Source organism: Scyliorhinus canicula, chromosome 5 (genome assembly GCF_902713615.1).
Source record: "Scyliorhinus canicula chromosome 5, sScyCan1.1, whole genome shotgun sequence".
NCBI lineage: Eukaryota > Metazoa > Chordata > Chondrichthyes > Carcharhiniformes > Scyliorhinidae > Scyliorhinus > Scyliorhinus canicula.
Genome location: NC_052150.1, coordinates 31311710 through 31324695, shown reverse-complemented (window position 1 = coordinate 31324695; position 12986 = coordinate 31311710). Strand labels below are relative to the sequence as shown.

General features: G+C 45.0%; 1 protein-coding gene across 1 annotated transcript in view; it reads left to right on the top strand.

Annotated features, from left to right (window-relative positions):
• Window positions 1-4061, top strand: part of pik3r4 (phosphoinositide-3-kinase, regulatory subunit 4) — a 104535-nt gene extending 100474 nt beyond the window's left edge. The window contains exon 19 of the mRNA XM_038796378.1: window positions 2447-4061. Within this exon, the coding sequence (XP_038652306.1) occupies window positions 2447-2617 (171 nt within the window). The 3' untranslated portion in view covers window positions 2618-4061. The remainder of the gene's footprint in view (window positions 1-2446) is intronic.
• The last annotated feature ends 8925 nt before the right edge of the window (window positions 4062-12986 follow it).

Sequence of the window (12986 nt, the reverse complement as noted above, 5' to 3'; positions counted from 1 at the left end):
CCACCCTACCCCTTCAACCACCCCTACCCCCTTGCACCACCCCTACCCCCTTTCACACCCCTACCCCCCTTCACCACACCCTAACCCCTTCACCACCCCTAACCCCTTCACCACCCCTACCCCCTTCACCACCCCTACCCCCTTCACCACCCTAACCCCCTTACACCACTCCCTACCCCCTTCACCACCCCCTACCCCCTTCACCACCCTACCCCCTGCACCCCCCTTACCCTCACACCCCTACACCCTTCACCACCCCTACCCCCTTCCCCACCCTACCCCCCTCACCACCACTCCCCCCCTCAAAACGCCGCCCACCCCCCCACCACCCACTACCCACTAACGCCGCACCACCCACCCCCACTAACGGCCACACCCCTCCCCCCACCCCCCACTCACGCCGCACCCCCGCGGCCCACTAACGGGAGGAAGGAAGGGGGAACGGAGGAAGGAAGGGGGGGGGAGGAAGGAAGGGGGGAGGAAGGAAGTGGGGAGGAGGAGAGGGGGGGAGGAGGGGGGATGTGGGTACCGGCCTTCAGAGGGAGGGGGACGGGGTGTGGGTACCGGCGTTGAGGGGGGGACCCGGCGTTGAGGTGGGGGGGTTTGCGGCGTTGCGAGAGATGGGGGGGCGGCGTTGGAGGAGGGTAGGGGTGGTGGGGAGGGGGGTAGGGGTGGTGAGGGGGGGCTGGTTGGGGTAGGGGTGGTGGTGAGGGAGGTAGGGGTGGTGATGGGGGGTGGTTGGGGTAGGGGGCAGCGGCGTACAGAGGGGGGGGCGACGGTGCGTGGCCCCGGGCATCCGTCGCCCCCCTCTCTGCACGCCGCTGCCCCCCTCTCTGCACGCAGCTGCCCCCAAAACCCCCCCCCCCCCCCCCCGATGCCGCAGCCTCCCCCCCTTGATGCCGCATCCCCCCCCCCCCCCCCCCACCCCCAAATGTTCCGGAAACCACCCCCCCCCCCCCCCCCCGATGTCCAACACCCCCACCCCCCCCACCCCCCCCCCCCCCCGATGTCGCAACACCCCCCACCCCCCCCCCAACGCCGGGTTAGTCTCTCTCCTCCTCCTCCTCCAAAAAACGCCGGGTCTCACCACTTCTGCAGCTGGTGAAACTGACGCATATCGCGTCAGTCAGCTGCTGGCCCCTCCGGGAACGGAGAATCGCCGCCTAAAAGAAGGCCCCCACGCCGGAGTCATCTACTCCAATTTTGCTCGCCGGAAATCGGCGTTACGACGGTCTGCAGAGAATTTCGCCCGTGGTCTCACCAGCGCCCTACACATTTGCTACTACACTTTACTTTTGTACTCCAGGCCTACTGCATAAGCGCTAACATTCCATTTGCCCTTTTAATTACATGTTGTACCTGAATACCTACTTTCTTCGATTCATGAACAAAGACACCCCGATTCCTCTGCCCAGATGCATTTTGAATCTGCTTTCCATTTAGATAATAATTTGCCTTTCTATTTCTTTGGCCAAAATAGATAAAGCTCACACTTTTCTACATTAAACTCCCATCTGCCAAATGTTGGCCCAATCTCCCAGCCTATCTATATCTGTCTGTAAAATCTTTATCTCCTCTTCACTGCATGTTTTCCCACCTATTCTAGTGTTATCCTCAAATTTTGCTATGTTACACTCTTTCCCTGCTTGCAGATCACTTGTATATATTGTAAACAGTTGCAGTCTGAGCACTGACCGCTGCGGCACCCCGATAGTTACAGTTTGCCAGCTAGAGAAGGACCCACTTATCCCAACCTTCTGCTCTGTCCGTCAGCCAATCCTCATCCAATCTATTTCCAATCCGCTGTGATCTCATCTGCATCAGAGTTTTATCTGGTTCCTTGTCAAACACCTTCTGGAAGTCTAGATATACCACATCCACATTTATCCCTCAATCAATAATAAAACAGATTAACTAATCAAACATCGTTTTCTGTTGGTGGGGCCTTGCTATGGCAAATTAGTTGCTATGCTTGGATAAGAAAAAGTGTTTCCTTGATCATGAATGACTGGGATTTTCTGAGATCTAAATCTCTTTTTATTTCTTTCATTGATGCAATACATCATATTCTAAATTGTAAATGCTCAGATTGTTTAAGATTCTTGTATACTTTGACAGGTTTATGTCCAATTCCCTTTTCAAGAGGTGTGTGCATAAAAAAATACTTAATGCAGGATATGCTGTGGATAACTGATCAAACATTTAAATGATATTGGAACAGGCTTGTCACTTGTGTGTTTTATCGGTATCTGCAATATTACTTTATGACCCTTTTTGTAGTAGCATACTGGGCAATTGCTAATTAAAAACATTTGAAAACTGAGGAAAAAGTGGGTTAAAGCTGCCCTTTTGTAGAATTACTGTTTCCAAATGACTATTTTAAAATGTAATCTGCATATTTTTCAGAGTTTCAGTTCAATGAAAACCATTATTTATGTTTTGAAAGGAAATTCACAACAAGCAGAAAGTTGGATCATCAGAGGATGTACCCCGAAGAGGTCCAGAATCTCTCCCGGTCGGGCACCATGACATTATCACAGATCTTGCTGCTTTCCAAACCACCCAGGGATTTATTGTAACTGCTTCACGAGATGGGATTGTCAAAGTATGGAAGTAGCAGTTACATCATGAAAACTAACTTTGTTTTATCTTCTACAGTAATGAACTTGATTACAGGTCAGGCAGGATTATACCTTTATGGTAAACAGTTCTTCATATTTTCATTTGATTAAACTTTATTATCCTATTGACCTTGCAACTGTAGAAAATGAACATGCACAAATGTTAACCTTTGAGAGCCTTTGCGGCTTCAGTATCTAAGTGACTGATTGCACATTATCAACCAGGGATGTAATTTCTTCACTCTGCTTTCTTTCTGGCTCTGTGAACTTACACAAAAATATGTTACATGATATACCTTTTAAAGTAATTCACAATCTCAATAGCCAAATAATTCCCTTGTGAATTATTCCAAAGTGCTCAGAAATGTAAACGATAATATAATTTAATTTATATCAGCTTTTTTAAGAGCCTCTCCATGTGTTTTCACTTGTTTTAACCTTTAAAAATGCCTGCAATGAATTCCTGCATTTGCCATGTGATGACATAGGAATATGTTCTTGCAGCAAGTATGCTTGTAATTATTAAATGCACATGTTGCTTCCAACATCTTTTTAGCCTCCAATAAACTTTGACATAGTTGGGAAAGGTGGAAGCTGGTGGAGAGAAACTGCGTCAGTTTGTGAATGGACTAGGATCACAGTGATGCTAAGCAAATGCACTGCAAGGAGAATTCCTTGCCCTATTCCCTACCCTATGTCACTTCAGGTTGTAGAGTATCAAATGGGAAAATACAATGCTTCTCTGAAAGTATGCAGTGTTTTAAATCAGTAAAACTGACCTCTGGTCGGAATCTTTTGGTGAGTACTGGAAGTGTTGATTGTTTAAGAGTGCACATCGGTTAGTTCAAAGGAGTCATTTAGTTGAATGAATCTGTAGAAAAAAAGCCTTTGAAAAAAGACCTTGGCCCTATGATGCAGTTACTAGTGTATGTTTTAAAGTGATTGATCTTTTTGTTATTTAAGTTATCCATTTGAGGAGATAACTGACTTTGTTATGGTCTTCTGAATCACTGTAATCACAATTGTGTTTTAGTAATCTTGACAAAGACTGAAGATACTGACACTTCTTTCAAATGCCAGAGGTTGGGTATGCATGGAATCATTGGTGAACAATTTGTTACTATTTTTCTGTACTGGAAGCTACAGAGCTGTAGCAGCCTCTTTCAGAGGAGAGTTTAGTGAACCAGTTAGGTTATTGGATTTAACCCTCAATTTACAGTATTTGCTGGCATATTCCTTTTAGTAAATGTATGGGGAGAGATTTGTATTGAAAAATCCTTTTTTGGGTGCTTATTATTTGAACTATTAGCTCTTGAAACTTTAACTGAAGTAAATGAAAATGTGATGCAAATCAAGTTGCTGGCTTGACATATGAAGTTATTATCTGCCTTGCAAAGGAAGCACAGAAATATGAATCAATAAAATTTAAGGTTAGCGGTTGCTTCTTGGCTGGTGTGATAATTACAAGGATATTTCATTTTATTATTTAAATCAATATGATTACATTGAAGGCTGATAGTATACTTAAGTTGAAAGCTTTTCAACTCTTAATGTCAGTAATGTTTTCTACAATTAAAAGTTACAGCAAGAATGCACGATTTTGTAATTGAAACCCTAAGTCTTGCTTAAATCAGAACAAAAAGGTGAATATACTTAGGCCTGCAACATCTTTGGAGAAAGAAACAGAACTAATGGTTTGAGATAAATGACCAAGGTCAGTGTAGGTTTAAGCAATTACAGAGGTTTAGAATGTGGACAGGGCAGCAAGTAAAACGCAAGGGAAAATTGGTCTATCTCCGACACGTCCCTTCCTTGACCTTGCTCTCTCCATTTCCGGCAGTAGACTATCTACTAATATCCATTTCAAGGGCAGCACAGTAGCATGGTGGGTAGCATAAATGCTTCACAGCTCCAGGGTCCCAGGTTCGATTCCTGGCTGAGTCACTGTCTGTGCGGAGTCTGCACGTCCTCCCCGTGTGTGCGTGGGTTTCCTCCGGGTGCTCCGGTTTCCTCCCACAATTCAAAGATGTGTGGGTTCGGTGGATTGGCCATGCTAAATTGCCCGTAGTGTCCTAAAATGTAAGGTTAAGGGGGGGGGGTTGTTGGGTTCCGGGTATAGGGTGGATACGTGGGTTTGAGTAGGGTGATCATGGCTCGGCACAACATCGCGGGCCGAAGGGCCTGTTTTGTGCTGTACTGTTCTACTGTTCTATGTTCTAAGCCCACTGACTCTCACAGCTATCTGGACTAGAACTCTTGCACCCTACACCCTGCAATGACTCCATTCCTTTCTCTCGGCTCCTTCGCCTCCGTCGCATTTGTTCTGATGATGCCACTTTCCAAAGTGGTGCTTCGAAAATGTGTTCCATCTTTATCACCGTGATTTCCCACCTACAGTTGTTGACCGGGCCCTCAACAGTGTGGGGTCCATCTCCTGCGCCAGTACCCTTCTCCTCTCCCAGAACAAGGATAGAGCCCCCCTCGTTATCACATCTCACCCCACCAGCCTCCGTATGCAAAGCGTAACCGTCCGCCATTTTCGCCAGCTCCAGCATGATGCCACCACCAACACATCTTCCCTTCACTCTCTTTGTCAGCATTCCGCAGAGACCGTTCCCTTCAAGGTAATCTAGTCCACTCCTCCACCATAGCCAATACCTCTCCCATCGCCCATGGCACCTTCCCATGCAATCGCATGAGGTGTAACTCCTGCCCCTTTACCTCTTCCATGCTTAACATTCCAGGCCCAAAACACTCATTCCAGGTTAAGCATCGTTTCACTTGCATCTCTTTCAATTTGGTCGATTGCATTTGCTGCTCCCAATGTGGTGGTCTCTGTATCGGAGAGACCAAACGTTGACTCGGTGATCGTTTTGCTGAGCATCTTCGGTCTGTGTGCATTCAGAACCCTGACCTTCCTGTTGCTTGCCATTTTAACACAAGACCCTGCTCCCATGCCCACATGCCAGCACGGTAGCGCAGTGGGCACTGTTGCTTCCCAGCTCCAGGGTTCCAGTTTCGATTCCCGGCTTGGGTCACTGTCTGTGTGGAGTCTGCACGTTTTCCCCGTGTCTGTGTGAGTTTCCTCTGGGTGCTGTGTTTTCCTCCCACAAGTCCCAAAATGCATGCTGTTGGGTGAATTGGACATTCTAAATTCTCCCTGTGTACTCGAACAGGCGGCGGAATGTGGCGACCAGGGTCTTTTCACAGTAACTTCATTGCAGTGTTAATGTAAGCCTAATTGTGACAATAAAGATTATTTTATTTATTTATTTATTTATGTCTGTCCTTGGCCTGCTGCAATGTTCAAATGAAGCTCCATGCAAATTGGAGGAACAGCATCTCGTCTTCCGGTTAGGCACACTACAGCCTTATATATATTATATCCCCCTTCTCCTTACCTTTTCTCACCTTTGCTTCTCGCTCCCCCTGCCTACATCTGTCACAGCTTACCCTCTGATTTTAGTTTCTCTGTGCTTTGGCCTTTCACACCTTTTATTCTCTCTGGGGACTGCCAGTAGCACTCTTTTCCCTTGGTTTCTGTGGCTATTAGCACTCTTTTACCTTGGTTACTGTGGCTATAACTCATCTTTCATTCCCTCACCACACGGTATAAATATCTCCCACTTTCTATGTCTTTTAACTTTGACAAAGGGTCACCTGTACTCGAAATATTAGCTCTTTTCTTTCTCTACGGATGTTGCCAGACCTGCTGAGATTTTCCAGCATTTTCTCTTGGTTTCAGATTCCAGCATCCGCAGTAATTTGCTTTTATTGAGGGAAAATTGGTGATGGGGTGGAAGGCAAAATTGATTTAATCTCTAAAAAGATGATAGTGCACAATAAAAATGGGTGATAATGGAACAAAGAGGACATAAAAGATGGATTTAGAGGAACTGAAAGCGGGAGAATCTGTCAATGAAAGTCATGCAATATTGGTCTGAGGAATCTGATGATGTCCTAAGGGACTACTTGGAGTCAGTGGACTGGTCAGTATTTAAAAAGTCTGAGACCAGCCTGAACGAGTACGCCACTACAGTCACAGACTTCATTAGTAAGTGTGTAGAAGACTGTATGTCAAAGAATCAAATCCACATGTTTCCCAACCGGAAACCCTGGATGAACTGGGATATCCACAGCTTGCTGAAGTCTAGGACTGAGATGTTCAAGTCAGGCGACCCTGCCCTATACAAGGAAGCCAGATATGATCTAAGGAGATCCATCAAAGATGCCAAAAGACAATACCAAGCTCGAATTCCAGGCTAGCCAACTATGGCAAGGTCTGCAAGACGTAACGAACTACAAGATGAAGGCATGTAAAATCGCTGGCTCTAACGCACCCCTCCCTGATGAGCTCAACGCATTCTATGCACACTTTGGGCAAAAGGTCAGCGAGAGCATGCCCTCCACCGAAAAGCCTTGGATGAACTTGTATCTGAGGTCACCGTTGCAGATGTCAGAGCAGCCTTCTCAAAGGTCAACCCACGGAAAGCCACTGGCCCGGATGGGGTACCCGGACGAGCACTCTGGTCTTGTGCAGATCAGTTGGTGGGGGTATTCGCAGACATCTTCAACCTCTCTTTACATCAATCTCGGGTCCCTATCTGCTTCAAAAAGACGACCATCATCCTTGTACCAAAAAAAAGCCAAGTGCCTTAATGACCCGTCCAGTGAATCTGACATCCATCATTATAAAGTGCTTTGAAAAGTTAGTCATGGCACGAATCAACTCCAGCCTCACGGATTCCCTTGATCCACTACAGTTCGCCTACCACTGCAACAGGTCCACGGCAGACGCCATCTCCCTAACCCTGCACTCAACCCTGGAACACCTAGAAAACAAAGACACCTATGTCAGACTGCAGCTCAGCCTTCAACACCATTATTCCTACGAAACTCATTTCCAAACTCCGTGGCCTGTGCCTCGGCTCCTCCCCCTACGAATGGATCCTGAACTTCCTAACCTACAGGCCCTAATCAATAAGGATAGGCAACAACCTTTCCTCCACGATCATCCTCAACACTGGTATCCCACAAGGCTGTGTCCTCAGCCCCCTACTATATTCCTTATACATCTATGGCTGTGTGGCCAAATTCCCCTCCAAGTCGATTGTCAAATTTGCTGATGACACCACCGTAGTGGGTCGGATCTAAAACAATGACGAGACAAAGTATAGGAATGAGATAAGAGAATCTGGGGAACTGGTGCAATGACAGTAAACTCTCCCTCAATGTCAACAAAACAAAGGATATTGTCATCGACTTCAGGAAGCTTGGTGGAGAACATGCCCATGTCTACATCAATGGGAACGAAGTAGAAAGGGTGGAGAGCTTCACGATTTTGGTGTCCAGATCACCAGCAACCTGTCCTGGTCTCCCCATGCCGACACTATATAGTTAATGCCCACCAGCAACTATACTTTCTCAGAAGACTAAGGAAATTTGGCATGTCAGCTACGACTCTCACCAACGTTTACACATGCACCATAGAAAGCATTCTTTCTGGTTGTATTACAGCTTGGTATCGACCCTGCTTTGCCCAAGGCCACAGGAAACTACAAAAGCTTGTGAATGTAGCCCAATCTATCATGCAAACCAGCCTCCCATCCATTGATGCTGCCTAGGAAAGGCTTCTAGCATAATTAAGGACCTCACGCACCACGGACATTCTGTCTTCCACCTTTCGTCAGGAAAAAGATACAAAGGTTTGCGGTCACGCATCAATCGACTTACAGCTTCTTTCCTGCTGCCATCAGACTTTTGAATGAACCTGCCTCGTATTAAGTTGATCTTTTCTCTGCACATTAGCTGTGACTGTAACATTACATTCTGCAGTCTCTCCCTTCCCTATGTACGGTGTGCGTTGGCTGTATAGCATGAAAGAAACAACACTTTTCACTGTACTAATGTGACAATAATAAATAAATCGAATCAAAAAGGTAGAAGTGGGTTTGGGGGCACTGAGCTTTGGGATTTGAAAGTCAAGAACTGAGGTGAGCTCAGTTGGCTGGAGTGCTGGTTTGTGATGCAGAATTAGGCCAACAGTGTGGGTTCAGTTCCTGCATCGGCTGAGGTTATTCATGAACACCCCCTCGCCTGAGGTGTGGTGATCCTCCGGTTAAATCACCACTAGTCAGCTCTCCCCCTCAAAAGGTTATGGTCAACTGGGACAGTGCCAACTTTACTGAGAAGTAGGAGTGAATTAAACAACACAACAACAATATTTTCTGTAGATCCTGTGCTGAAATAAAACAAAAATTCGGAAAATCTCACCGATCCTCTCCTCCTTTTACGACCTGTTTTCTGTCCAAAATGTAAGGCCTTGTATAGAATTTTGACACCGGTAAAATCAATCCACTAACCTGTTTCATGTCCTCCTGGCACCACAGACACTTCACCATCAATTGTGCTTCCTATTCATGTTCGGTCTGTAGATTTTGACAATGTGCCTTCCATACTTAATATTTAGAAGAATAAGAGATTCTAACACTGCCTTTGGAGGACACTACTATCTGCGATGCAGTTATATTTTAATTGATCTAATGCGTGGCTCATTTTCATCAGCAAATTTTCTTCAATTATCTTGAATTAACATGCGTCTTTTTAGGTGAGTACCGTATTATTGTTTTTAAAAGTTTACTTGATTGATCTCTGGTTTGATAGAGTTTGTCACTTTCTCCCTTTTTGAACAAAGGTTTTAAATTTGTTATCATCTGACCCAGTGACAAAATTTAATCTATAAAGATGTTGGAATATTTATCAGGACATCTGTACATAGACATGGCCTGCTTGTCAGGCAATGGCTGAGAGGCTTCCACATAAATGGGCTCCATGGGGCTGAGACTTGTCATAGGTTGATTGGTCAACCTGGGATCCTGCTCTTGGTTTTTCTGGTTGGAGGTTAACCACAATAGCATAGTGGTTAGGACCGCTGCTTCACAGTACCAGGGTCCCAGGTTCGTATCACAACTTGGGTCACTGGCTGTGCGGAGTCTGCACGTTCTCCCCGTTTCTGCGTGGGTTTCCTCCGGGTGCTCCGGTTTCCTTCCACAAGTCCCGAAAGACATGCTGGTGAACTGGACATTCTGAATTCTCCCTCCATGTACCCGAACAGGCGTTGGAATGTGGCAACTAGGTGCAGTGTTAATGTAAGCCTATTTGTGACGATAAGGATTATTATAAAGAATGCACAACTGAATATAGAGATTTGCGATGATTTTATAAAGGGATGTTTATCTGATGGTTGGACCTGGCTTTCATTTTATGGATTACAATGTCCTAGCAATTAACCACATTAATGACCCTATTTTCTTGGTAGTCTCTCCGACTCTACTATAAGGGTAAGGCAGGGGTGGGAAAACTACGGCCCGCGGGCCGCATGCGGCCCGCCAAAGGTATTTCTGCGGCCCACCAAGTCATTAAAAAAAAAAAAAAAATTATTTAAAAAAAAATTTGTTTTTTTTTTTTTAATTTTTTTTTAAGGTTAATGGGGGGGGGGGGGCTGTTGGGTTACTTACTGGTATAGGGTGGATACGTTGACTTGAGTAGGGTGATCATTGCTCGGCACAACGTCGAGGGCCGAAGGGCCTGTTCTGTGCCGTACTGTTCTATGTTCTATATGAGGCGCCCAGAATCATAACCGGGTGAAGTAATTATTTTACTTAATATACTATGCGGCCCTTTGTGAATTGTGAATTTCTGAATGTGGCCCTTGCACGGAAAAGTTTGCCCACCCCTGGGGTAAGGTATAAAGATGCAAATTGCAGTCATTTTCCTTCCATACTTCGTTTGTCAAATGGACCTTGACAACAGACCAAGGTGTGAGATGGTGGCTATTGGTGCCCCGCAGATGTAACATGTTTTGATGTGTTTCTCTTTGTTATAGTCCTCTGGCTATGTGGACTGTAATGAGTTCTTCCAATGAGGTGTGAGATTCCACAAGGCTGAGGGTGGAACTCTTGTCCTTGTAACTGCTGTTGGAAATTGCCATAAACTTTCAATCAAGTTGTTTGATGTGTAGCAGTTATCACTGGTTCAGCAAAATCTGTTTTTACAAAAACAAAAATTTACACACTTCGTGATAGATACCTTTTATGTCTTCAGCACATGTTGCAATATTGCTTCTTGAACTGGTTATCTATAATTTCTTTATCTTGTATCCTATCATTTACATTGTGATTTCTGGCCTTATCTGCTAATGCATGTTTGTACGCTCTGTACCTTCCTGCCACACTCTGGCAAATCGTTACCTAACTTGATTACCTTGTTTCCCTTTACCACATCTCCCTCACGTGATCCCAACCCTCCACTATTTAGTGTAAAGCCCTCTGCCAGCCTAGTTATGTGACTCGCCGGAACACTGGTCCCAGGTTCAGATGAACCTGGTGGAGGTGGCACAGTGGTTGGCACTGCTGCCTCCTATTCCAAGTACCCAGGTTTTATTCTGGCCTTGGGTGACGTGTGCAGTTTGCACATTCTCCCGTGGCTCCCACCAGATGCAATACATCATCTGCCCTGCCATCTTTATTACTTTTCTGAGTTACAAAGCCAGGGCTCAGAGTGTGGCCAGGGGGCAACCCCTAATCCAGCTCCTGGCCTGCTCCAAAAAACAATTCAAATTCAAATTGAATCCAATTCATGGTCCCCACAAGAGAGACATACCAGATCTGAGCCGCTTATTTATTTATTTATTTCTATTTATCATTGATAAACCCCACTGCTACTTCTACTAGTAAACCTTACTAATCAATTACAAGTTTTTGAAGATTCTTTCAAATTATTTTAATTAACATTCTAATTTCCTAATTTAGATGTGAGAAAACACTCACCAACCAATCGCTTACTTTTTTTGCAATTGTATCACTGTTTTCTATTGGTTGCTCTTATCCCACAAACTCACCCCCATTAACTCTTCAAACCCACAGGCCTTGAACCCACAGACTCACCCCCATTAACTCTTTAAACTCTCGCCACTGTTTCTACGTTGCCCTCTAATTCTAGGTAACAACTTGTGCCTTCTGTTGTGTACTGTAATTCCAGGACAAAAGAATGTCAGCTGAAGCATGTGGGGTTGAGCACGATATTGGAGGTTTATTATATGGCTGTGAACTATACCAAAGCTTGCCCTGGACTGAGGCAAAACCTGCAAAGTCCGTGACAGCACCAGCTGCAATCTCATGACTAGACTAGACCGTGCAACAACACAACACCAATCTACATATACAAATAACATCCTTCTCCTAAGGTCCAATACCGCAAATAACTGTAGTATTTTTACATAGTCATTAAAACATATAACAGGGAAAGCAGGAAAACATTACACAGTAATAATAGTTAATAGGAAAGATGATTGGATGGATGTCTCTTCTACACTCTTTGCCTGTGCACTTAAGGGATTTAGTTGCTCTTGACATCAGAGGTACTCTTAGGTTCTTCAGAGGATGTCTTAGCCCTGAAAGGTGTTACAATCTCTTTTGCTGAAAATTGGTTATGGGCAGAAGACTAATAGCAGCAGCGGATTCTTTGAGAATCTGCTTCTGCGAGTGACCAGAAGTCATAGTCACACAATATGGTAGTATGGTTGGCGGTTCCTCCTGAGGTAGTTCTGGCATACATGGGACTGGCACATTGTGTATAGATAACAACTGATCTGTGTGTCATCTCCACACTGGCTCATCTTCAGTTTTTACTGTACAGGAGATGGGATCAGTCTGAGCCAATACAGCTGTAGGAGCTCACCCAGGCTCAACTAGCTTTGGCTGTTCAATTATCCCTGAAACACCCTCTTGCACCTCCATCGTTCGATCAGAACTGGGTATACCTGAAACAGTCTGTGCCTGCAAGCAGCAAGGCCTGAACAACATTCAGACATGGGCTGATAAGTGGCAAATAAAGTTTGTGCCACACAAGTGCCAGAAATGACCATCTTCAACAAAAGAGAAGCTAACAATCTTCCCATGACATTCATTGTCATTACCATCACTGAATTCCCCACCAGCAACATCTTGGGGTAGACAACCATAAAATATATTGTGGGGTGGTGGGAGCACCTTTATCACGTGGCCTGCAGTGGTTTACAAAGAAAGTTCATCCCCATCTTCCCAATTTTATCTAGAAAGGCCAATAAATGCTGGCCTTTATCTTATCCCAAAAATGAATTAAGAAGGAAACTTCAATGTGATGTAACTTGAGCCCTGAAATCTCTTGTTGATATGTTTAATGTGAATATTCAAAGACATTTTTTCTGAAGAGTTCCCAATTTTAAACAACTCACTTTTGTGTGTCTGTGCTTGGGGAAGGCGCAGGGCCTCTAATTTTCTTCTGGTACAAGTGTCCAGCTCAGGATTAGTTTTCAAAGAATAGAAA